Source organism: Mugil cephalus, chromosome 21, assembly GCF_022458985.1.
Source record: "Mugil cephalus isolate CIBA_MC_2020 chromosome 21, CIBA_Mcephalus_1.1, whole genome shotgun sequence".
Taxonomy (NCBI): Eukaryota; Metazoa; Chordata; class Actinopteri; order Mugiliformes; family Mugilidae; genus Mugil; species Mugil cephalus.
Window position 1 is genome coordinate 13,838,761 of NC_061790.1, and position 24,277 is coordinate 13,863,037.

A 24,277-nucleotide genomic window follows, 5' to 3' on the forward strand; every position below is an offset into this window, starting at 1 on the left:
TAATAAACATGATAAATGATTCCATGCCCAAACGCCAATAAAGCTGAAACTATGGCTCTGTTTTCTGATTTGGGAAACATAAATATTGTTTAAACCCATCACACTTTCAACTGCTTTAATCTCTGCAAATGCACACAGGCTGTGTGTGTTTAACATGTTTGTGTGAGCCTCCCCTTTTACAGCGAATAGGAGGTGTGAGGCACAGTTTGAAATGTGCCAGACTGTGTGTTTTTTTTCTCTTCCACCCCCCATTAAGGCAGCAGTGTACACAGAAGCATTAAACGCTGATATTCGCTGACAGTTCTTGATGTTTGCTGAGGTCAACATTTCACAGAGATTCACTGAGGTGAGATTGCAACAGATCGAGCCTCTTATATTGTTTATTAGGCTTTAAATGCTGTGGAAAATCACCCTTTTTAGGTAGCAGAGACATGACATATATGACAACATGTAATAAACATGATAAATGATTCCATGCCCAAACGCCAATAAAGCTGAAACTATGGCTCTGTTTTCTGGTAATAAATACTTGGTCGATTTCTTTCTTTTGTTCCTCCCTGCCGATGGAGTCCAGGTGTGAATGCCCACCGTCTCCCGTGGTGCCATCAGGGAGCTCGGCCAGGCCGTGATAGTGACACGCCGTAGCCCCATAAAGCTGCTCCACCGGGCTGGAGGCCTGGCCAAACTCAAAGCTGCTTAGTGGGGCAAAAACTCTGGCTGAGTCCCTTAAAGCTGCACTAATCAGAGCTGTTAGAGGAGGAATCGTCAAATGTAGCGCACACGAGATTACAAGGACATTTCTAGCAGTGGACGCAAAGACTGACGAATGGATGGTGGGAGATGGACGCCAAGACATAGCGCGTACTTCATTAAAGTGACTAAGCGACATAAAGACTAACACGTCACAAAGCGTCTGAGTTCTTGCACGCCTGAATGCAACAGCTCCGTCCGGCACAATTGCGTCTCAACCAGACAAAGAGCGCCGAAGCTGTTGCATATCTGAGCATGCGTCTTGGAGTGCTCTGCGACCATGACGGCAGGCGACGGCTGTGGACGCAACAAGCCAGTCTGAGCGCTTTCAGCGCTGATTGGATAGGAAGAGTAAGTAAAAAGAAACAGAGAGGCGCAAACACAGAGAACAAAAGAGCCGCGGAGGCACCCAGTAAAAAGGCCTACAGATCCCTGGATGGCAAATATAACACAACTGTGCCACTGTCAGTCCTTCTGTCCAAACTTGGCAAGCTCCTTCATAGGCCATCAATGCCCTCTGCTTCTCCCAGGAGCCTAACACTTTTCTGCCCAGCTAGCTAACACATTAGCATGCAGCCCCATCCCCCTGCAAGAGTAAGCAGCAGCACCCATCATACACAGAATCACTTCATATACAGCAGCAGCAGCAGCTGGGGATGGGGATGGGTTGGAAAACACAGTCCTGATGTTCTAGCTACATTTTGTGGCAATCTAAAGGGCAACTGATGGGCACAAAAGCAAATGGGGATATCAGGCTTGAGTGACTCCACTCAACAGAGAGTGGTGGGTTTTCTCAATTGCTGATGAATCTATCATAAGCACCTTTCCCTGCCTTGGAAGCCTACCTGACTTTGAACTCAGTGAGCTGAGGCTGCGCCCCCGGATCAGCACAGTAGATCTGAGGGAAGTAAAATCGGTGCGACTGAAGGTTGATGTCCATGGTGTCCGCGCGCAGCAGGTACACAGGTCAGCCCTGCCCGTGAGTACAAAAATGAAAAAGAAATGTCTGAATTTGATGCCTCAGTTGCTTTTTCCTTTGTCCCGAAATGTGTGCTTGACACTTCCGCTAAAGGCTGGAGTTCGGCGGAAGCATTCCAGTCACCTTCTCCCCCAAACAGTCGCAGGGCTACAGGACGCTACCGCCGGGATGGCATCCCCCTCCTCTTCATCTCCTCTGTGCGCTGAACACTCAACCACCTCTGCTGCCCGCCACCGAAACAAGCACACTAACCTATTTCCCCACTAGCAACCGCCGTACACTCAGCAGCTGTGAGCGCAAGAACAAAGATGACTCCAGTGAAAGATGCCGCCTCCCGAGGAATCAGCAAAAATATATATTATTTTAAAAAAAATCCTGGTTTTCGGTCACCAAGTCATCCTTAGGCTGGTAGAGAGCAAAACCAGGTGAAAACGAAGGAGAGACTTGTTTTGCGGGTGAAAGTAAAGGTTTGAAGATGGGAGTGCACTCCTCGGCCACATACAGAGAAGACTGAATGAAAGATGAGAGTCCTTCGGTTTTTACGCTTCAGAGACAGAGGAAAGGGGGGTGGAGGGTGAGAGAGAAAGAGAGAGAGATGGAGATAGAGAGAGATTCCCGGTGCTATGAGGCGTTGCCCTCACACTGCCTCTCTTCTCTGTGTCTCATTGGATTACCTCCTCCCTCTCCGTACCCCCCTCCCTGCCTCTTCCACCCTCATCCTCCTCCCCTCCATCCCTCCCATTCTCCCCTCCCAGCTGTGACTACAACGTTGGGCTGCCAGCCCTGGAGGCTGCCGGTCCTGCCCCTCCCCCCTCCCCCACCCCTCGGCTCCCCTCTCCTCTCCCGGCCGTCAGATTGGCCGAGCCGCGGATGCGTAGGTCCGCCGCTTGGAGTTAGGGAACAGAGGAGGAGGAGGAGGAGCAACACATTTTAATTCATCTGATGGCTCCCATCTTTCCTCGCATATGATTAGAGGTGGCCATGCCAGGCTTGGGTGGAGCTTGAGATGCAGCACACACAAAATAAATAAATAAATAAATAAATAAAACAGCACACACATGATGATCTGAAAGCTAAAGCTGAATGTTCATTAACAGACGGGGGCACAGGTGGAAAGGGACACAGACATACACCCATCTGCTGCAACTTGGTGGCTCGGTTGGCTGTAAATACAATGAATGTAAAGCAACCGTTTGCCCGTTTAATATTCTACAGTCCATCTATCCAGATACATATAGATTACAAGCGATATAAGTAAGTGATGTGCAGACATAACATTAATCTCTTCAGTTGGATCCACATCAGAGTGGTTTGGCAGCTACCAATAAATCCCTCTCATATTTATTGTACATCCTCTGGCATCCAAAGAAAATTAATTCACCAGAGTCTCTTTCTAGTACTATACTCAACTCGCTCACATCAGCCCCCATCTGTCCTGCTGCGTTTTTCCAGAGGGCATTGATCGGACGACATGGTTTGTTCTGTAATTGTCGTGGACATCGCAGCTTTGTGCCGTTTGCTTGCCCCGACAGCGTGGTGTTTGGCCACAAATCTTCATTTCAATAAAATTCCATCTGCCAACGTCTGCGTGATAATACTTTGCATGTTTGCCAGAAATATTCGAAATGTATTTATGTCAATGATGATGAAAATGTCTGCTCGCAGCAAATTGCGTCATGCACAGAAATGAAGCAGGGCGTGTGATTTTTTACAGACTTAGGAGTCTTGCAAGAAACAGACAAACAGAAAACAACTACAGAACCATAGTAACACAAGCAAAGGCAGTTTGACTTGAGTTTGAGTTTAGTCGGTATGTTCGAAAACAAATGCCAAATTTTCAATCATGCAACTATGTGTGACCCACATTTCATGTCAAAAGTCAACGTTTCAAGACGTTCAAGCATCATTGGCCTTAGCCAAAAATTCTCATCTGCTAAGTTAAGATCACTTCTTATTCTGAAATATTCTCCCCCGATGTAGCAAAAGAAACAATTTTACTACAAATAAATGAGAGCAAAGCCCTTATTAGAGATTAAAAATTGCAGAGTGATTTGCCTCAGTGTTGAATCAATAACGGGTATTCTCTCCAGATTGAATTTCAGACTGCCATCTGCACCATCATTTTCTCTTTCTTTTACTATAATCCAGTGACAGAGAACACTCACTTTGAAGCAGAGTGAAGCAGCGCTCTTGACTATATTAAAGCAAACGCATGTTAATTTTCTCTTTAAAGCGGAAGAGAATTGTTGCACGCTCACTGAATACTAACTCTCGCTGAAATCATTCATCCTTCACTTTTGTAGAACACTTCTGTATCAACTGTTACAAGAGACGTCTTCATTTAGCGCAGACTAACAGACGAGAGGTCACACATTGAGATACTGAGGATATTTTACTTTGAACTGATGATGAAGGAGGGTAAGCAGAAACAAACTGAGTACAGAGCAGTAAAGAGACTGAGAGACAGGTAGAGAGAGATAAATCCACGAGTGGGGTGGACATAAGCTGCACAGAGAGCGAGAGAGAGAGAGATTGAGGGGGTGGAAAGGGAAGCAGAGCAGGAACAGGAAGGGTGAAAGGACATCCAGCCACCACTTGCAGTGTACACCCATCCCCCATTCATCCCTCTCCCTCGCTCTCTCTCAGCTCTCTCAGGTTAGGAGATTGTACTCTAATACTAAACTACACAGAGCGAGAGAGATAGAGAGATGGTGCAGCCAAGTGCATGTGCTACTGGAGCAACCTGGCCATTAGCATACAGCAGGAGGGATGGCCTTCTGTCTGACGCACTGCACGACCGTGCGTACATGTGTGAGAGAGTGGAGAGAAGCACGAGCTAGCATGGGGAGAGTGTGACAGAGCTACGGGGTGACAAGTCGGTGACTCACAGAAAGCAAGGACGAAGAGACTAACGCGAGCAAAAAAAGACGTAACATGCTCGGATTATAGCTATGTGACATGGGTTATATATTGTGGAAAGCAAAGTTGCTTTTGCTATATAGACACTCGCAGTGTTGGTAGTAACACATTATAAAAGTATTAGGTACAAATGACAGTAACGCGTGTTACAATGGATTTTAAATTAAATTAATTAAGTTGCTTGTTTTTATACAAATTCGAGATTAGCTGAGGAGAAAAAAAAATCACAGCAGATGTTAACTTCTGCAGCGGCAGAGTCAGACTCTACACTAAGTTCACTTTTGTGTGTGAAACCAAAAGATCTCTCTACCTCTCAAAATAGCAAAGTAATTTAATGAAACATCTAGCGTGGCGCCAGCTTTCTTTAGGTGTTCGGTTACAATATACAACAGCAGCTTCTAGCAATATTGATTTCAGTATAGCTTAGTCATTATGTCATTTCCACATCACCTTCTACTGGATGTGGAAATGAGCCACACTGAGAACATTGAGAACGCAAATCCATATTTACAGTGATTTTGGTGAAAGTAACTCAGAAGTAATGCAAAAGTAATGTAATGCCTTACAATTCAAAGACAGTAATATTATAATGTAACTAAATACTTTGAAATTACAGTAAGAAGTTAAAAGTAATGCATTATGTTTTTGAAGTAACTCACCCAGCACTGGACACTAGAGAGAAGCCAGTCAAGACGAAAAGACATTTGACAGAATTTAAAGGACGTTGCAGCATGCAGCATGGTGGTGACAGCATTATGCTATTGGAATTAAAAACAGATAGATCCTTAAAGAAAACCTGGTACACAGTGAGTACTGTCATTCCATTTTGAAAAAGATACAAATAGTGCTTCCGCATCTATTAGAGCATCATCATCATCCGAGAAAGTCCCAGTTTCTTAGTGGTTGTTATGTGTCTGCAAATACAAATACTGGCTCATTGGGTCAATGATACCACTGCAGCTTCTTGAAGAAGAGCACCAAACTGTTAATCATTTTCCTCATGACACCAGCCTAAAAGTCACCAGCTGTACCTAAATTTGGGCCAACAAAGGTTAAAACTGGTACTTTGATCGCATTGTCACTAACTGATGCGTAATTCAACATCTCTAAAGTTAAACTAAATAAGAATCAATCACTGTCTAACTATCCAGGTGAGCAATTCTGTATAATCCTATTTGATTTCCCACTCCCACCCCATCTCACCCCCTCAACACCCTGCGTCCACCTGTACGTGGTCACGCTACACGCGGCGAACTGAGGCGGATAAAGAAAAGGGATTAAATGAGTGTGAGAGGTGTGACAGAGAGGAGGTTAAAGATCTCTGACGTTTCCTGTCTTCTCAGTTAACTCACACCAGCTCATCCTCTCAGGCCTGGGGATTGAATTGCAAACAAACACACACACACGCACCGGTCGCATGCACACACCGCCTGACTCGCATGAGCCGAACATTTTAATTACGCCACGCACCAATGGGAGCTGGCAGAGAGTATGCGGAATGGGGGGAGGGAGGCGGCGCAGAAAAGGAGGAGGGAGTGATTTCCTTCTCATTCACAAAGATTTGATTATTCCTCTCTTAAACGCACACGGTCGTCTGAGCAGATCAGCTTCACCGCTCTGCCTCTGGATGCCTCGGTCTGCATAATTATGACTCATAAACCACACGACTGTCACCCAAAGTGCACCGTTATTGTTCAGACTCACAACAGAGGCGAGACACGTGACCCCACAGCTGACGCTCGATCTATCAAGCTGCGCAACATCATTGGCTATTTTCAGTCGTGAATGTGGTTGTTTTGTGCAGAGGCATCATTACCCAATCAGCTTCTGCAATATATAACTATATGCATGTTACTGGAAAACCATTAATTTACCCCCAAGGATGTAAAGCAAGTAATGAGTATTGTCACTTGCATTGTGTTATTTTTTTTCCCCCCACCAACACTCTCAACATAGAAGTGACTGCAGAGAGGTAGAAGTACAAAGAACGGAGGAAGGCAACATGTCAGTCCCAGGATTTTATTGTTCAAATTCAAATTTCAAGTGTTCAAATTAAGGTATCCATTGAAACTCCATTCATTTCTGTATTACATACAGAAGTGTATTCTAAAATGATTTAATTCTAAGCATAATTTGCACATTAACATAATATTTCATATTCATCACTTTCAAACTCCATTATTTAGAGCAGTAGCCTTCAAGCTGTCAGTGTCACATGACTCAGTAATCCAATCCAGATATCCAATAGTCAATAATTTGCCAAAAATAGCAATCAGTGCAGCATTGATTTAGGCATGTGATATATTGATATATTTAGACCTGAACTACTTAATATTTACACATCACAACATCCTAAACCATTAGCTCCCTTACAGAAAACTCGATTTAACTCGAAGCATTCTCTCACTTTTAGCACTAATTTGGTCTCCACAAAGTTCTGAGACACTCTTCACAAGCCACTCACTAATTTGGTCTTCCCGCCGTTTGGTGCTGGGCAGGTGGTGTTTGACGGAGCTCTTTGGGGCTCAGCTGCCTTCAGATGTTCAGTCCTGCACAAGATGCTAAATCACTCCATAAACATGACGGTACACAGAGTGATTCTTGTCCGTGGCTTTGGCACAAGTTACTCCCTGATACACACGCACAGTCATTTGACCTATTGTTCGTAACAAATGTTTTTATAGCAGCGTTATCTAATCCCCAGCCATGCAGGTATAAACACACGTAAACCCTGAAGCCATTACGTTCAATCGATTTTATTGACCACAAACTTGTTGCTGCGATTTTGAGGAAGCATGACGGAATCCTTGATAAACCTCCAACATATATACCTCAACTTTAAGGTATTTAATGAGGGTGTAATCGTGAACACGCACCTGCACAAGTTCAAAGAAAACAGCTGCGCACAGAGAACAAAGGACTGAGAGAAATCTAACCTCCGCTGGTGCTCATGACTCTCTGAACAACAGGACATAAACCAAGAAATGTCTATGACTTATTTCAGGTCAGGCCACAGATGCACTGAACATTAGTTTCCAGAATGTGTAAATGCACATTGTCCTCTCACACCAGCAACCTCTTTGAAGCTTCTCCTCCTGTCAAACACACTAACAAAACAGCAATCAATTCCCTGTGCTTTACCCTGTTGGTATGAATGAGCGTTAAGGGTTAAACTGAGTCCATATCTGTGCGTTTGCCCTTGTCCTGTATTAATTCAGCACACAGTCACTATTAATGTTGCTTTACATATGGGTCACACGCATATCACCAACCGCTCCTGTCAATACACATTAGGCAACCCTGTCCATAGTGGATCGACAGAGGCCACACTTCGCTTTCACAGCAGAGCAGGACAGACCTATTCAACGCAAATGGAGGCTGTGGCGGTGACGGGAGGCCACAGGCTGCACCACACATCAATCCTGCTGTCAAACTGCGCGGCCCGGCTCAGTCGCAAGCAAGGGTTTGCGTTTAGCAACTGTGTATACAACTTGGAGTGTACTTAACAGGCGCATAAACCTTCCTCTAAGTGCACTAGAGAGGGACTCTCGGGCAGAGACGTTTCTATATACTGTGTCAGCTTGGCCTCGGTCAATCTCGCCGGAGAGATGGTACAAAAATACAAAGTGAACTAGAATTCACCTCACAGTTGTATACCTCAGTCCACTAGTCATGCTGCAGTTTACGTTATGTCTGTGCACACTCATATAACAAACTCTATGTAGTAGGTGTGTGCAAACCAGCCAGTATTTGTATTCAAATTGATTCAAAATAGGTGTTAAGATACAGTTTTTTGAGTCACACTTCTAATTCAGGATATGCATGTGTAAAAATAAGTATTGTTATCCATTATGGTAATTATGGATGTGTATACAATGCTGGTTGACGTTTTGCATTAAATGCAGCTGATACAGGTCATTTAGGCTGACTTACAGAGCCAGAACATGACTGTGATGATGATTTGGTGCTTATGGGAGATAAAAGGTGCGACTGTGGCTCAGTAGGTAGAGAGGTTAGCGGTTAGCGGTGCTGAAGTGTCCTTGAGCAAGACACTGAAACTCCAGGTGCTCCTATTGCATGGCACTGGTGTATGAATGTGTGTATGCGTGTGTGAGCGAATGGGTAGATGTGTCTGACTGTGAAGCTCTTCGAGTACCAATAGGTAGAAAGGTGCAAGATAAATTTAAGACCATTTAACATTACCAGTAGACAATAGTTAAATTAAAGAGCTAACAGATGAATGCTAACATGAAAGTACCATCCCCGCAGACGTCTCAATATTAATGTTACGTAATTAGCAGTTGATAAAAACACATACCGAATACGGTATCTGAGTTCGACTCCACCCCTACCATGTATGTTGCAAGCTACGTGGGTTATTACCAAAAATGTGTTGTGTAAGATCACAGTGACTTTTGACCTATGATCATCAGCCTTTGTACCAAATTTGAAGAAACTCTTGAAATAGCACATTTACAAGCGTCAGGTGGACAATGAGATGGAGGTACAACCCAACACAGCTTTACAGGCCTAATAAAGAAACCAGTGGGATTGTGTTGTTAGAATCACGGTTAAGGAATGAATAACATCACCGCCTGCAGAACAGGAAACTGACTTTTTTGTCTACTTCCTCAAAGGAGTAAAACAATAAGTCAAAAACACATTGTGGTTAATATATTCAAATTACACTGTGCTCTGTGGTTGCCTAATAAAACATTTTCTGTGCCAATTACTCTGACACTTTTAAGTGACGCTCATTACATGTAAACTTAAACTGAGGCCTTCAAATTCAGACAGTTCACGAGTAGAAAATACTCAATTTACAATGAAACACAACAGAAAAATATAGAAAACTGCATTTGAAAAGGTAGAACATTAGCTTCTTGTGTTAAAGAAAGAAATGGCATAGATATCAGGACCCAATACCCAAGAGTTACTGTTGTAGAGTCCGACCGGTGGATTAGCCAGTAGGGAGAAAAGAGGTTGCTGCCTTTGCAAAACACAGTCAGCTGATCAATACGAGGGAGGCAGACGTTGATGGCGGAGAGGACAACGGGAGAGCGATACAATCGGCCTCCAGAAGAGGAATCCGACAGACAGGCACCATCGAGCCAGGGATCAGACCTTCAACCCAAATCCCAGACAAGAATCTCCAACCAGGGCTTTACTGTCCCAGGGTTTTTCCCCCAGGGGGGACATTACAGTAACTTCCACCTCAGCACAGCTGGAGACAATTGAAACTAATACGACTAATCCTGACAAATGAGGAACAGATTCAGTAACTGTGCTGGATTCAGGTTTTAGGTTCCTGGTTGATATTATGACCACATTCAAATGTTCATACGATATGATCTATGAACTATAACAACAGAGTGACCCACTCTCTGATTTTTGGATGATAAAATCCGTCGTGGCTTCCGAGAAGCTAGCTTAAGTGGACTTCGTATGATGTGACAGAATTTAGATACAGCTGTGACCTTTAAAAACTCTTTCAAGCTCATTTTGTTCCTGCAGTTTGCCGGGATACTGCAGAACATCTGTCTGGTGTGCACTGGACTGCAGCTCGCAGAGTTCTGCTGAGTTCAGTGCTCGTCAGATCAGGGCACAAAACAACTGTTACTACCATGAATTCAATCCATCGCATGTATCTGGTGATACAACCACACTGTCACACTCACGCTGTCACAAGACTTTTTTTTGAAAAATAAAGGCAGAGACACACTCACATGCATCCAGATGAGCCACCACAAAGTGCACTGAAGCAGCGGCTTGTTGTCGAGTGACAGTCTATGTTGCCACCTACAGAGCGCCTCCATACAACACAGAGCGTCTCCCGCTAAATCACAGCTGTGTATTTAAGTGGCTGTCAGGCGGAATGACAAGTGCGTTAGCAGACAGCTTGTCAGGGTTGGTTAGATCAAAATCTGTACGTACTTGCGCGACTGGAAAGGTTAGTGGTTCTTTTTTGGTAATCTGCAGTCAGGGTGTTTTAATGAGGTTCAGTTCCTTTGAAATGCAGGGAAGAAGTGTGCTATGACACATCGCATGACTGCAGTTTTTTTTTGGGGGGGGGTCAACCTAAATGACACACTCAACTCATCAGACTCAGCTCCTAAGTCTCTCCTGTTCATGTTGAATGTGTGCCAAGAGACGGTGCCCCACCCACATCTGTGTAGCAGCAGCCTCGCAGCTGATTGGATGGGGGTGTGTGACTGCAAAGCGGGGGGCCTGCTAGTAACGGCTCACCCGATAGGCTCCTGGTTCAGCCAGTAGAGCCGGTGCTCGCGTCCCTGACACGGCCGTGTCTGGATGCGCTAATGAATACTCGCAGCTGATTGGCTGCCGGTCAGGAAGGTGTGTGAGAGCGTGTTGGTTTCATATTTATCTGTGAGCACAGGCGCGTTTCGAGCGGCGTTGCCTTGTAAATTCGTGGGTCATATGCGCGTGTCACAGATGCACAGAGTTGCACACGTGTAGTCTGGTTTCTATGACAACGCCTCCTTGTCTCCTTGTCTCCGCGGGCAACCTACGCGTGACACGGAGCTAGAGTCGGAGATGCGAACTGGCTTCGTATATAAAGCCTGATCTCTCCCTTACTCCCAGCCGTGGACATCTTAATGCACCCCGCATCCCTTTAAAGGTCCACGACGTGTAGGCCAACAGGTGACCTGCTCCTGTGATGCACCTACCTACTGTGCTGCGGTGTGATGCTCGGCGGGGGCCCCTGACTTAAACTGCGCCGATAAAACAGACAGCACGGCCGTTAACAGGCTCATCAAGCCACATCCTCCCAGTATCCCTGAATACGTCGCAGCTGCATCACGGCAGTCTGAGCGTGATGTGCAGCGAAAGGGCAACGCATGCTTCTGCTTACCTCATCTTCCTCCGCTGTCCGTTTGAATGAAATGCACTATTTTCTCTGGGCTCAATGTCAGAGTTCGGCTCTAATAAAAAACGATCCGGGTCCAGCAGCGGGAAAAAAAAAAAGATCCTGCAGCCGGCTGGGTGTGCAGATGTTGAGGGTGGGAAAAGGCGACAGGGTGTGGAGAATGCCGCACGGATGGTCACAGTTTTCGGGTCCGCGTCTTCCGAGAAAGAATCGCTCGTCGGTGCGGGTCGGGCGGCTGCGGTCGGGGTCGGAGCCGCATCAGAGGGCTGCACGCCGCTCTCCAAGAGACAAGAAGCCGGGCGGAGGGGCTGACAGCGGTTTGTGAGGTGCCATCTTTCCCTGCCTCCAACTACTGGGAGGCTGGAAGGAGAGAGAGGAGAGGGGGGCTGCTGAAATATTCATGTCTTGCTGGTTTTCCTGCACGGCAGCGCCCTCAGTCCGGTGATGGAGCAACTGTGCAGGCAGGTGAACCAAGCAAACTCACACCACCTTCTTTGACAGGCCAGTTCTTCTGTTTGGATAATTTTCTGTGCAAATTAAAAGCTGCACGCGCTCTACTTTTTTTGTTTAGACCATTAAACCACACATGCCCTAAAATTTCCTCACTCATTTTATTCCAAAAAAAAAACCTAAACAGGTTCACCGGGAATATTAGTGACGTGACTGGATGTTAAACCACAGTCGCTGCAAATATTTTAAGCCTTTAAGACCCCGGAGAAACAATATTATATTATTGTATTGTGGCGAGGACGCGGCCTGTGCCCCGTATGTTTGTTTGTGCGTCTGCACAATATCATTAGGCGGTCTGATAGAAAATGAAGACATGATGTGACGCCATATGCAGTGTGAAGTGACGGTGCGTGTGGCATAAATACAAACCTGTCAGCAGGCAGGATTGACCAGCTACAACATCTGTCTCGGCCAGCTGCTGTTGTTTCCTCACGTAGGGAACTGACAGGCTCTATCAAAGCTCCAGAGGTACAGGGTCCTTAGTTAGCAGTGACCATAAAGCATAAGGCGTATTACGTCATTGTTAAGCCTACACCGAGGAGTCCCTGCCCATATGTTTATCTTAATAGGATTAATGTGTTTTTCTACATATTTTTTTTAAAATTATTATTATTTTATTTTTTTCTGCTTGAAAATTTGTTAAAATTATGTAGTGGTAGGCCACAAGGCAGCCCTGCTATAGTCATGTAACTTAAGTTACAGAATGATAAAGTTTTTATTTATTTTTTTCCATCTAATTGTAAATACGTCGAACTATTTTAGAGTTGAGACTCGTGCATTAAAATCAAGAGCAGCACAGAGTAGCAGTTTTTCTTCTCAACAGCAGAGGTCCTCCTTTATTTCCACAAGAGCACAAGAATTTCCATTCCACAGTTCATGCGCTGGTGAGGATCCGCTTTTCAGGTCACACCAACCTCGTCTATGGACTTGGTTTTGATGACAAAGTCATGTCTCTTTTGAAAAGGGAAGTTTTGTTTTGCAATGTTTAAAATCTGTCTATGTAATCGGCCACCCTTGTTATCCACACTGTACATTGTTTTGTTGGCATCCCTCGTTTATTGCTCCTCCTGAAGTTTCTAGCTGCTTGTTTTTCCCTTATTAAATGATTATTAGGGCAGCTTTTCCTCATTTATATTAAGTCTTTGGATAAAATCTCCTTCAGATGGTTAAACCTTTTAAATACAAGTTTGTTGTTTGAGATTTTAGAGCACATAACATTAATGTGACCATTTCGTGTAGTTTAATTGGATGCACAGGTGCAACTTTAACCCCGACATGATATTCTCTGTTTCAATTGATGGGCCCAGATTGAGCCTGTATCTCCACCAGAGGGCGCTGAGGCTGAGCACACGTGGGTCCTACTCACTTCCTCATGCCTCGCACAAGTTTAAGGTCACACTGCAAGATAATCTCTGCTACATTATTTCCAGATAAGGCTGAAACTGTTTTGTCTGAATTTATTTCAGGCTCCTCTTTGTCCCAGTATGAAAAGCGACACACATCTCGATGTAACAACACTGCATAAGACACCAGAACACTTCAACTTTTCAACCATTGACTCTGGCTTTGTTGGAGTGAATCAAAATCCTTAAAAGAGAATTTTGCAGAGTTAACCCCAGGGGTTGGAAACAGCTGTACCCAGGCGCAGATCTGGTGTTTTCCTTAAGGGTCTGCTTAAATGGTCATTGAACTGAAAAGGCCACTGCACCTGAATTTAAGTTATTTCAAACCAAAGGGTTCAGTGAGCATTTGTTCCTCACCGTTATAAAAGTCATCACCACAGAAGGGTTCCAGCATCACATTAAGTTGACTACACTCTTCTTCTTTGCAGCTCATGTGGCTGATTGAACTTAACCGTGCCAGGAAAATACAGCACATGGTGTAACAGGATCTCTACAGTCAGTTTAGTGTGGGCACACATACTCTCACACACAGTAGCACACACATAAACAAAAGTCATCCTCGTTAGTGATCACATTTTTTTTTATTATTATTATTGTTTCTCCTGAATTTGAATGAGACTTTTTGGTACATACGAGGTGGAACGACTACAAAACTGAAAATATCACAGCAAACGGTTTATGGAGACACACCCAACGACATCAAAGACAATTTCCTTCGAGCACCTGACGCTCACACGCTCTGACGACTTCTCGTGCGGGGTGGCAGCAAGAACGCTAACGGTAAACGCAGGCATTAGCCTACGCAGGAGTCAAACGGGGCTACAACTACAATGGAGTCTCAAGTACACGCAAAATAAATAACAGTGCCATAAAACACGGCATTTCTGAATTATTCAGAAACGTTGCAAGTTCCAGAAGAAGAGTCTCTGTTTAGTCGGAGGTGATTGAGGCTTCAAATCATTCGTTTTGATCCAACATTCTGCGGGTTCACGAGAGCAAATGGTTAATTTGTTTAATGGGAAGAGAAATCGGACCCGTTGTGTCTACTGCTCCTGCGTCAGTAGCAAATCTGAAAGTACTGGCTGGGGGACTTGATGGGGCTGTAGCTGTAGCTGGACGTGTCCTGCTGCGCATTGTGGCTGGTTGAGGTTTTCTGGAGGTTCAGCGTGAAGGTCGGGCTCGTTTTCCTCGTCTCTGGCTTGCTGCTCCCCTTCGCCCGGGGCTGGCTCGGCGCGGCCACGGGGCCGCTCTTGGCGGGGACCGCGGACATGGACTTGGCGGCCTCAGAAGACCCAGTCTTTCTTGTGAGGGGGCTCAGATAGATCTGCATAGTCACTAAGTGAAGTGGTGAAATGAGGTGAGGACGGGGAGAGAGAACAGAGACAGAGCGGAAGTTGGCCGGTGGGAAAGGGGGGATTTAAGGGCAGGCAGAGTGGACATATGGGGGCGCGAGGGGAGAGGAAATGCATACGAGTCATGGTGAGATGTGAAAAATGAAGGATGAAATAAGAACTCAATCACAATTCTCCTTTCTTTAAATGTGAAATAAAGTAAATTTCCTTAATTGTCAGGGACGAAGCCTACCTTTGCAGTGCGTCACGCGCCTTGACCCTGCACAAAAACACAAGGAAGGACAGGTCACTCAAATCCTTTGCTTAAACCTCTGTACTAGTTATTTTTTGTTTGCTGTGGTTTCACTTTCCTATAACCAACACAGCCAGTAAGAGGCTTAAAAAGCCGCCTCGGGCAGAAAGGAGAACATGCTGTCTTACCTACACTTACTGCAGCCTCCTTGGACTTGCCGCTGTTATAATGAGACAGAGAGCGAAATTTTACACGGAGGACACGAGAAGGAGTGAGAAACTAGAGAAACAAGGGGAGTCAATCTGAAAAAAAGATCTGCGCAGAACAACACTGACACATCAGTTTCGGGTTGAGTAAACGGTTAGAAGGCTGCGCTGGAGATTGTCGTGTTCCTTTGTGGTTTGAGGTGTGTTTTCACTTTGAACAGGATGTTTGGCTTTTGGGAAAAAAAAAAAACCTCAGCCTGATTTCAGAGAGTTGTTTGCAACTTGAGTGGAGATTCACACACACCTTGGCCTGCGAGAGGTATATATATATATGAAAACAAAAAAAAGAAAGGCGGAAGGTTTCGAAATACACCCAAGAGAGCTGTGGGTTCAGCTGTTTTCACTGTGAGGCTGTGATTTGTAGTGTTATTGAACTGTATTGACTTGAACAGACATTAGTATGTCAGCCCCATTTTAGCCAGGGGGCTACGCTGAACGGAAAGATTTAATCCAGTTTAACCGCGCCATAAACATAACATAATCATACAGTTCAATTACAGCTTCTCTGGCGCTGATTCAGAACACACTGAAGATTATAACGGTCATGAAGATAAGATAAGTTTGAAGGGCTGTCATATTAGAATGAATTGGTTTCACTAGTGTACCTAATGAAGAAAGAATTAAGCCAATGTTTCATGATAAAGCAAAGACAGACGCCAGTGCAACAACTGGGGCACTAAGACGCAGTGGCCTACCCGTCCTGAGGTTTCTTGCAGCTCGAGGCTGCAGAGATGGGCCGTGTCTTAGTGGTCTTGCATGGACTGTCTTTCACACTACCCAGAGGGCTCTTTACACCGCTGGAAAGAAGAAGAAACAAAGTGAGGCTTTGTTTTGTTTTTCTGGTGTGACCACTTGGAAAAAATAGAGATTTGAAGCAACTGGAGGCAACAAGTAAAGATTAAAGAAGTGGACAGCAGATGAGGAAGAGAAGACAGAAAATAAAAGACTTATGAGAGTCAGTGGAATAAGAAAGGAGAGAAATGATGACTGTGATAACGTTTCTACTCCTCACTTTATCCCGAGAATGAATGGACAACCTTAAGTGAAGGTAGATTTTCCTCTCTCTGTCCAATTATGTTGGCGTGGCCCCGATATAGCTGCAGTGCATTAAGATACCGTAGAGACACCCTATCATGCTCTCTGGCTAATGCCACCTAATGGCAGTATCATCTGAAAGGTAATTGAGAGGAAGAGATCGGCAGAAAACGGTTTGCTGCTTTATTGCTTTGAAATAAAGGCGAATAATTATTGAGCATCCATGTGCGGCGTTTCTTAGATAATGGAGGGAGTCTGCTGATTGCTTTTGCACCTTAGATAATGAGAAGTGAAGCTTGAGATCTAAGACCGAAGCTTCGCGCAGAGGCGCTCGATTACATTAGCACTGAGCGCGGTATCTTTCTTAGTGCTTCATGAGAGGAAAGCCACTGTGATTTTTATGTTTTCCACGGTGACTGATAAAGAAATCAATTAACAAGTTTTACCTCTGTACTTAAAGCACAATGCTGAAAATAACATGTCTCATTTGAGTGCCTCCCCTCACGTTTCACATCAGCTCAAACAATAAACGGCACCTTTTGAATTTTCCTATTAGTCAAGAAAAATTGAAACAATCTTGTATGCTCCTGGTACAAAATGTCATGAAATGATACCAAACAGACCGAGGTTTTTCTCTTTTTTACCTTCGGGGTGGTGTTGGGCTGTAGTTCCTGGCTACGGAGCTGGAGGGCAGCGTGGAGCTCTTCTTCAGAGAAGCAGAGCTGGAGGTCACCATGGGCGGTCTGGAGGGCAGAGCCAGGGACACTGGCCTGCCTGTGAGAACACACACACACACACACGCACACACACACACACACACACACACACACACACACACACACACACACACACACACACACACAACATCATGTGAGAGGGAGTTTTAATCTTAATTCTTTGGACTGAGATTACTGTTGTGACTATTGTCTAAAGAAATAAAGTCACTTGGGGACATGAAATAATTGGATTGTGTGTGTGTGTGTGTGTGTGTGTGTGTGTGTGTGGGTGTGTGTGTGTTTAAATACATCACCTGCACATAGTATCTGAACATTTAAACTAAACTAAAAAATTTACATACATTATAAAGTAAGAATACTGCAGATCCCAGTAACAAACACAAACCATATGTGCACATAAAATGCAATGTAAGCGTCCTCTGTCTATACAGTTATGTGGTATAAGTTACTGTATAACAGCGTATTGCATTTTACCTGCTTTATTGTTATATCAAAACATTTAAAGTCAAACTCTGCTGTAAAGTAACCACACTTGCCAGATTCATGTTGGATAAATGAGTATAAAGTCCATGATATATATGAGTCGAAGCAGAAATAAGTACAATATTTATAAAAGAACGGCATCCTCACTAAAACGGATATTTTTTCCTGCTTTGTGTAGAGTGAGAAAACATATTGTTTGGTAACAAAGTTCTAGTAGTTGCAATTGAGACTAAATGATCCCATTAAAGCACAGCTTCAGCACCAACAATTTACAGAAAACTCCACCAGTGCAGGTTGATGTTGTTTCAATCCTTCACCTGACACATGGACAATAATGAGAATTCTCACAGAGATCTTTGCTCACCTTTGGTCCCCGACGTCCGCCTGCCTCCAGCAGCGCCTGCAGCAGCTGCCTGGTGCTCCTCGGAGATGTTGAGCCTCTTGAGGACGTCGGCCAGAGCCATCTTCAGCAGCTGGATCTCATCTTCCTGCATCTGCATCCTCTGTTCGAGATAAGTGAGCCGGTCGGCGACATCCAATCCACTCGCCGCTGAGCTCCGGTCATCTGAAGAGAGTGGAAGAGGTCAGAGTTAAAGTGAGACAGAGCATCACGTGTTCTTCCAGGATAAAGATTCTGTTTAGCTATGTTACACAAGTGATTCCATACTTTAAAGGTAGTTAAACTCCATTACAAAACACTGAGCTAGCTCCCAAATGAGATGTTCAAATTTGCAGTCTTTGTTGTACAAAAGCAAGAGCAAACTCCCCAAACAGCCACAAAGGCCTGGTGCTTTAGAAGATGACATGAAATACTATAGACGCTAACAGATGGGGAGGGAAAGGTGACAAGAAGATAATATGTATGCAGTTGACTTGGCAACAAGATGTATAAAAGGTACGTTCACAGAAAGCTCCTTAACGTGCCCCGTACAGCAGAAATCAAGGCAATAATGAGGTCACAGCACAGCTGGACACTGCAGATCATAAACACTCATCCCACAGCAGCATGTAAACAAAGGTGTCGCAGCACATGTTCAAAGAAAAATACACCAATGCACATCTACTTCATTTAAATAAAAAAAAAAAGATCTTTACTGCAGGCAAAACAGTGAAAACTGGTGCAAAGCAATGAGTAGGTACCGTGGGGGAAACTGGAAGTTGATGAATAATCAGGGTTTCTCTGCTGGCCAGCTGGGCCTTCTACCACCACCCCAGACGTCTTCTTCCTCTTCCTCTCCTCTTGTGAGCAAAGCCTTTCATTACTCTTACCTCCCCTGGCTCCGGTCGGACAGACCGACTCTCTCTCCATCAGATTTTGATCCACTAGCTGATGTCCACTAAGATCTCATCTCTTTCGCTCCGCTTATGTCACACTCGTAGATCTGCTGTGTTGCCCGCCTCTGTTTACCGCATCCAAATAATATCAAAGTATCAGCAGCAGGAGACAAATGGTGCTGGTGTTTTTATTCCCCCGATGGTCTGCTGTCACGTCCTGGGACGTATGACGGAGCTTAAAGCCCTTTCCTCAGTGTGTGTTAGTGTATGTGGGGGTGGGGTTGATAATGCTTAAAAATCTGCAGTTGTCCAATTCAGCCTAAATTGTCTGTGCACGTGTGTGTACTTGCATGTGTGTGTGTGTGTGTGTGTGTGTGTGTGTGTGTGTGTGTGTGTGTGGGCGGTTGTGGGTGGGTGTACAGTGTACAATGTTAATCCTGCAGACTGAGCCTCTTTGACCCCGCCCCCACACATAAGCCCCATGTCACTATGAGAGATGGAGAGACAGAGCGGAAGCAGCAGAAATGAACCTGACATGTGGCCCGTTCTCGTAAACATCTTGTGCATCTACTGAGATGCGGAGGTCACACAGCAGGTGGGTAACAGGGAATATGAAGCAGAGGCAAAATAAAAATCAATGCATGTTTGTAGCTGCAGACTGAACACAGGTCTTTAAAAAACTAGTAATCAGCTGAGGTGAATGGCCCTATGAAGTATTATTTCCCAGCAGTTTTCAGCCAAAGCCTACTAGAAGGAGTAGGCATGCGTTGCGTAATCTGTGTCCATGTGATCCCAAGCAAAGGTGGGTATTTCTGGAGTAGCTCAACTAATTTGATTAAATAAATGTTTTAGTGAAATTAAGGAGTATTTTTAGTTGGATTAATCACAGTGTGCATTCGAAGCTTAATCGTTAAAGCTAAATTTAATGCTGACACGCTTAAATTAGACAGTTGAAGTGGAGAACAAATAAGTGGTAAACATAAGTGGATAAATGGTCACAACAGAAAAGCAATTAATAAATGGCAAAAAAAAAAGGTTAAAGCGAAGGCCTAAAAACCTAGAAGTAATGGATAACAATACAATTTTTAATTTAAAGGTTAAAAAAAGATTAAAATATATATGATTAATAAATCAAAAACACTGAGTGTTCACACATTTAATGAACACTTTAGAAGTTTAGTTAAAACGGAAGAATGCTGAAATAGCTAAAAGCAAAATGTTTGAGGTAGTCACAAGTAATTAGCTTAATTAAAAAGTTCAAATACTTAATTTGAGCAAAAGGTACATCAGCTAAATCAGTTAACGGCCTAAAATACCACACTGTAAGTGGCCAAAACCCATTTTCAAAGCTAGCCTAACTATATTTTTATCATAAATGATCATAAAAAAAATAATATCTTTAATTTCTTTAAAAAATATATATCTTTGTATGTGAATGACTAAATGTAATGCATAAAGAAGACAACAGAAAAGGGAAACATAACAAAGGAAATCTAGTGTTTCAAGATGTGTCACCAACCCAGCAGTTTGCTGTGTAAGTAGCGCAGGTACAATTTCAAGATACTCTACACACTTTATTCAAAACCCAAGCTCTTCGCAAACTGTATCATTAAAAAAACACCACATTAAAATACAAGGATTGGCCTAAACCATTGTTTGATGCAGTCAGTTTTAGAGACTTTTCTGCGTTTAGTGACAGTAAAGCCTCGAAATGTGCTGTAAATGTTCCTCAGTGTAAACCCCGTTTTTTTTTTTTTTCTGCCATCTTGCTGTAACTCTTCTGAGACTCGAGCTTTTCTCCCGAACAGTGATCATCTGCTGTGGGCCAAGACTCCCGGTGTAATCACTGGAGCATGCAGCCTGCTGTAATCTGCGTCTCATGGAGAGTTGTGATTCTGTGTAGGCCCGTGATCTCCCGTTTCTCCTCTTGTCCCGGCCATGACATCACCCTCGTGCCACCTCCACACACCCCATATGGGATTGGGATTAGAATAGCACATAATCCTGGTGCTGTAAAAGGGAATTAGCGACCCAAAGCTCAGTCTCTGCGCTAACTCAGCTATACAAAGAACGCACGAGCTCCCTGGATGCAGTTTGTGGGAATGTAAACACATGCTTGAATACATGCATTAAGTCTTTGAGTCTCTTACATATACTGCAAATTTTTTTTTTTCCAGCTACAAAATTCACATTACTATCACGCCTTTGAACAAGATGAGAATGCATTAAGGTATAACTGTGGCGCAGAGAGCGAACGGAGTGTTTAATCTCTGCTCGCAGATGGTGTTTCTTCAACGAAGGAACAGCATCTGTCTGCTCATATCAGCGCTCTGCAACCTGACACACACACAGGCCACGTGTGCACAAGCACATATTAGTCTGATACTAATATCCCCCGAAGGGACAGTGCATTTCCCTAAATCTTCTCAGATGAGGCGCATTCCAGCACACCCACAATTTGACTACATAGTATGCAGGAAGTCAGGCAGATAAATAGGATTAGAGTTCAAGTTTATCTTGTTTGGGAACAACGTGAGCGATCGAACGGTTAGGAAACGCTGCTGTACGGTCAGTGTATCCGGGAGATAAGGGCCGCACATTTTGCCAAATGGAGCAAAATCTCCAACTGAAAAGTGGCGTTAAAATGATCTTGTAGGAATAAAACTGAATCTCTATAAAATAAATAAATAAATAAGTCTTATATTGGCGCAGACACACCTGTTGAGCCTCAAGATTTACTTCAGGTTTGTTTTGGGGGAACTGAAATCTACGAATCTGCAAAAACCTATCCAAGCGACAGGCATGAAACCCATCACATTTTGCTGGCAGCAAGTAACGACTTCATTATTACGTCACATGCGCACTCACTCTTTGAGTAAGCGCTTTTATTACTCATGTGGAGTTGTGCCCCTCTGAGAATTGATGTATTTTAATCATACTTGTTCAAAACAAACCCTCATAAGCCACTGTACACTGCACGAACGGACCCTTTTCAAGGCAGACAGTTTGACTTCTAATAACAGGAAGAGCACAGGTGAGGTTAATTTAGTTAATGTCCCGCTAAGCCGTGAGTACGACTGCACGAGCTAAATGGGATGCGGCCATTTTTAATCTAAATCCGTGTTTATAAAACCTATGCTTCTATAAAAACAGAACAGAAAACGCCCGTTGACCCTTTTTGGCTCAGTGAGCTCTACCTGTCATGAAGTCAGTGTCTGTGGCAAGCAGGCAGTCGCCGCGGTAGTTCTGCTTCAGCGAGGGTCTCCTCAGCAGGTCGTGGGCCGTCTCCTCCATCCCCAGACCGTGGTCCACCAGCTCCTCCATGTGCTCGTCTCCGTCCTCTGTGCCCGCTGCCATGGCCTCGACTGAACGCGTCTCACTGAGTCTTAACTTCACCGTGGGGCTTACTCACCTTCCCAAGCACAACCAGTGACCACCAGCTTCTGCTTTCCTCCCTCCCTCCCACCTCCCTCTTTCCTGCTGTCCTGTGAGGAGTATGTGTAGAGGCTGCAGGGAGAGGGTGATGTCACTCAGAGGACAGATTAAGGACCTGCTAAGCCTGAAGCTCAGAGGAGGACGGGGCTGTGAGAGTAGGAGTCCCTTTCTTAATGTGTGTTTGTGTATGTGTGTGTGTGTGTGTGTTCTGGGATCCTGTTGTCTTTGTGAGGCTCTCAATCTCAACATTTATGGGTATATGTGTAAGTGGCTTTTCCAGACAGGAAAAGAACTTTCACATTAAAGGCCCCAAAACTAACTTCCTGGAAGATAAGTTGTGTAACTCCTGTGTACACGCATACCGCTTCCAGTAGGAAAAGATGAGTAACCGACCTGTGTGCTGAAAAAAAAACAAAAAACCAAAAAACACACACTCCTTGACGAAACACTCGCAGCGGGGCAGCAAGGCAGGGCTGCGCAATTTGCTGTTGCACGCAAAGTTGCAGACAGGCGCACAATTACACTCACCAAAAGAGCTTACATCAGGCTACCATCCGGTGTGGCCAGCCCTGGTGTACAGTAAGGATGATGAGATTCAGAGATTAGGGAGCAGAACTTGATTAATTACAGTCATCAAGAGGACAATAAGCCGGACATGGTAATTAGACCGGCAGAGAAAGAAACGGGAGCAGATGAAAAGCTAGTTAGGCGATTGTGTCGGGGTCTTCCCCCGGCGTAAGCTGCCTTTCTGTCTATTTCGCATTTGCTGGATTGATTCTTCAGGCAGATGGCAGACGCTTCCACTTGCTGATCTGTCAAAGCTTGAACCAGAACATTTTGTTTTTACTTTTTTTTTTTTGCTCTATGTTTATAACGTTTCGCAACGCTTCGCTTCTCTTCACTTCACTTTTCACCTTCCATCAGATTTCCTGTTTCCATTTCTGTTTAGCAGTGTGTGAAAGAAATACTGAGCTGGTAGAAATGCTGGACGGCATCACTAAAATTTGAAGCGTCAACATAATATTTGTGTAATATTAATGTGAAATCTATTATTTATAAATTATTGTTACAGACGCACTGGTGTGTACATGAGTCAGTTGACCGTATATATTGGCATGTTATGGGGTGAGAGGAAAATTATATTCCTCTGAACTAGCGGCTGATAAATAAATGAAAATAATCAAGCACCTAAATGTTACATTCAAGCAGACGTACTTACTGTTGATTAAATCACTTGATCAAATGCACACGTAAAAGAAGCAGACAGTGTTACTTAGAATGTCTTTATAGATGATTTTCCCAGAATTTGAATGACAGTATTGTGCCATGATGCTCCTGTAATGAACGTAATTTGGATATAATTATAGTTATTACTAGGCCTGCAGCTGTTATTATGAATATGGCAACGATGGAGGGAAAAAAATAAAATCCAATTATAACCATTGAGGAAATAAACAACAACAGGAGACAAAGAGGAAAAGTGGAAATGATAAATGAATACGTCGGAGAGAATGAACACACAGTTAAAGTGTGTAACTGTACATACGCATATCAACGCATAGTTGTAAATATCTGTCCACACGTATTGCATATTACATTTGCCCATGTCTAATAATCACCTATGGGAATACAGTGAGGCACAAATAACTACAATATACTGTGTATTAGAGTTGCAACAACAGTGCTCAGTTATATTGATCTATATTTGTATATATGGGTGTAATTGTGGTTAATATTTAGTTATTTACATTTCTAATAATCTCCTTCACTTGATATCTTGGATGTTAGACATCTAATGCTGCATTTTTCCACTTTTTAATTGCTATCCAGTGAATTTATTAACCAAACTACACAATGAGTGGACACTGTAATCGCATGGACACTGTGATTGTGTAAAAAAAAAAAAAAAAAAAATGTCATTGTGTCATTAAAAGACCAGTTGGTAAGATGAGTCGTACACGTGGTCGTTATGAGTTAAATTTTTTTTTTTTTTTATGAAGGAAGCTATTCTG

General features: G+C 43.9%; 2 protein-coding genes across 6 annotated transcripts in view; both read right to left on the bottom strand.

Annotated features, from left to right (window-relative positions):
- Nucleotides 1–11,925, bottom strand: part of evlb (Enah/Vasp-like b) — a 40,114-nt gene extending 28,189 nt beyond the window's left edge. Inside the window, exon 1 of one of the 3 annotated variants that reach the window (XM_047573334.1) lies at nucleotides 11,523–11,925. In XM_047573334.1, the coding sequence (XP_047429290.1) occupies nucleotides 11,523–11,527 (5 nt within the window). In that variant the 5' untranslated portion in view covers nucleotides 11,528–11,925. Of the gene's footprint in view, nucleotides 1–1,595; nucleotides 2,389–11,522 lie in introns of those variants that run through there. The other 2 variants (XM_047573333.1, XM_047573332.1) reach the window with 2 other exon arrangements.
- A 2,109-nt stretch (nucleotides 11,926–14,034) lies between these two features.
- Nucleotides 14,035–22,289, bottom strand: LOC124998608 (echinoderm microtubule-associated protein-like 1). Of its 3 annotated transcripts, none has more exons than XM_047573018.1 (7): nucleotides 22,028–22,289; nucleotides 17,920–18,120; nucleotides 16,980–17,109; nucleotides 15,996–16,097; nucleotides 15,223–15,254; nucleotides 15,035–15,061; nucleotides 14,035–14,785 (listed from the first exon to the last, which is right to left on the bottom strand). In XM_047573018.1, the coding sequence occupies exons 1-7, from the start codon at nucleotides 22,185–22,187 to the stop codon at nucleotides 14,508–14,510; spliced, it is 930 nt and encodes a 309-aa protein (XP_047428974.1). In that variant the 5' UTR covers nucleotides 22,188–22,289; the 3' UTR covers nucleotides 14,035–14,507. The 3 variants fall into 3 exon arrangements, with proteins under 3 accessions (XP_047428974.1, XP_047428973.1, XP_047428975.1); XM_047573017.1 differs by lacking the exon at nucleotides 22,028–22,289 and adding an exon at nucleotides 18,696–19,108; XM_047573019.1 differs by lacking the exon at nucleotides 22,028–22,289 and adding an exon at nucleotides 18,825–19,100.
- Nucleotides 22,290–24,277: the final 1,988 nt, after the last annotated feature.